The following is a 1,895-nucleotide window of genomic DNA, read 5'->3' on the forward strand; positions in this document are numbered from 1 at the left end:
TATAAATAATTCTATTTGTAACAATTTTGTTTTATAGATATTTATATCATATCACATTTTGGGTAATTTTTGGCTTTTTTATATTTAGCCATATTGATATTTATTTCTACTTCACCCCAGTAACTTTATTAAAACTATATGGTTTTATAAATACTACTTCAAGGAATTATTATTTGTCAAGTGTTTCTTAAACAACTAAACGATTTGCCCGATTGTGGTAAAAAAACTTTTACCCTTAAGTCAGAGTTTTAAAACGTTCTTTCAAGTGTGTAAATTACTTTTAAAATTATATTAATAATAAATTGGTGGCTAGAGAGCCATTTTTAATTTCAGTAAAATCTTTAAATTGAAAACTTTTGTTTTTCATCATAATTTATTCAATAGAGATTTTATGATTTCATCGAATTGAGACAATCCTCTATAATTTGATCGCCTTTGTAAAAAGCAATTTGTCACAATACATAGCGACCTTATTTACAAAGACTTCACTGTGAACTAATTACAGGGTCTAGGAGAGATCAATGAGATGTCTTGGATTTCAAAACAAACTTTGACAACTCTTTGAATATCAAATATTTGGATAACTTGAGTAAATGAGCTGATTAATTTAGTTATTGTTCCATAAATTGTTAACAAATTATTTATTTTAATGAATAAATAATTTTAATTTATTTTAGTACGTAAATTTTAATCTCACACATGGTGATCAGCGGTAAGAGAAAGTATGAGCACTTACTATAAAGTAAAAAAAAAAATCATGTTTTTACTCTGCCTTACACTATGTAAAAAATATATAGTGTTTTCGGTCTGCTATATTGTGCAGGGGGAAGTGACCAATGTTAGATCCTTCAATTTTGTATGGTACTTGAGGCCAGGCAGATACAATTTAGATTTTCGTTCATCAAGATCCTTTACTCAAAAATGAATATTCATAGTCACTAAATTACAAAAAAAATCCTTGTTAACCTGCTCAGACAACTAGTTGACCAATGTGAGATACAATGCATTCTCAATATAAGACTGTCTCAAATGGGCCAACCTTTGATCAAAGACAAAATATTTTTATTTTATCCAAAAGATTTGACTAACTTCAACAAAAAAAAAATGAGGAAAAAAATAATGTAAAATCTTAAGGATTGACCGGAATGAATATTGGCTCTAAATAAACCAAATTCTTCTCTTTCAAAAATTAAAACTTCCTGAAAAAAAAATTGCTAAGAAGCACTCCACCTTTTAATAATGTATAGTTTTCATCGGACCAGCGATGATATTGATATTGTGCCTATTTCTCACCTGGAGAGTTTTTAATAAATTTGAGCTACAAATAATATATAATAATAATAATATATATAATAATAGTAAATAAGCATTTGCTATGCCATGTCACGACGTGTTTTATTTCAGGTCATCGTGAGTGATCCCAAAGCCTTTCCTCAGGGGACCTACGTCACGGTCCCGGACGGAGTCCTGGGCAACCTCGCAGTCTGGGGAGACTCCATCCACACCAGGCCAGAAGTGAGGTCATTGTCGATGAACATCCGTGACTGCGTCTTCGAGGACGAAGACTTCGGCCAGCACCTCCGTAAAGAGTACAACCAAGAGAACTGCATCTACGAGTGCTACAGGAAGTACGTCATTAAGTATTGCGGATGCGTACCAGACTTCCTATTCTTAGGTAACTCGTATATTTATTTATTTACAGAAGGAAAGATAATGAGGTGTAGATAGTTTACCGTAGATTACCGATTGGAGAAGATGGTCGGGGGGTGCGGTCAGCAAAGAAAAACATAAATAAACAAAAAAATATTTATTTATGGCGACGTTTCGACCTGATTTTCAGGTCTTCATCATTTAGAGAAAAAACAAATTATATAAATACAAATAAAATAGATAAA

General features: G+C 31.5%; 1 protein-coding gene across 1 annotated transcript in view; it reads left to right on the forward strand.

Moving 5' to 3' along the window:
- LOC112211575 (uncharacterized) overlaps positions 1-1,895 on the forward strand; it is a 42,775-nt gene that overhangs the window by 12,980 nt on the left and 27,900 nt on the right. The window contains exon 3 of the mRNA XM_067047585.1: positions 1,405-1,675. Coding sequence (XP_066903686.1) covers positions 1,405-1,675 — 271 coding nt within the window. The remainder of the gene's footprint in view (positions 1-1,404; positions 1,676-1,895) is intronic.

Source organism: Halyomorpha halys, unplaced genomic scaffold, assembly GCF_000696795.3.
Source record: "Halyomorpha halys isolate HHAL.00 unplaced genomic scaffold, Hhal_1.1 Scaffold1146.1, whole genome shotgun sequence".
NCBI classification, from domain to species: domain Eukaryota; kingdom Metazoa; phylum Arthropoda; class Insecta; order Hemiptera; family Pentatomidae; genus Halyomorpha; species Halyomorpha halys.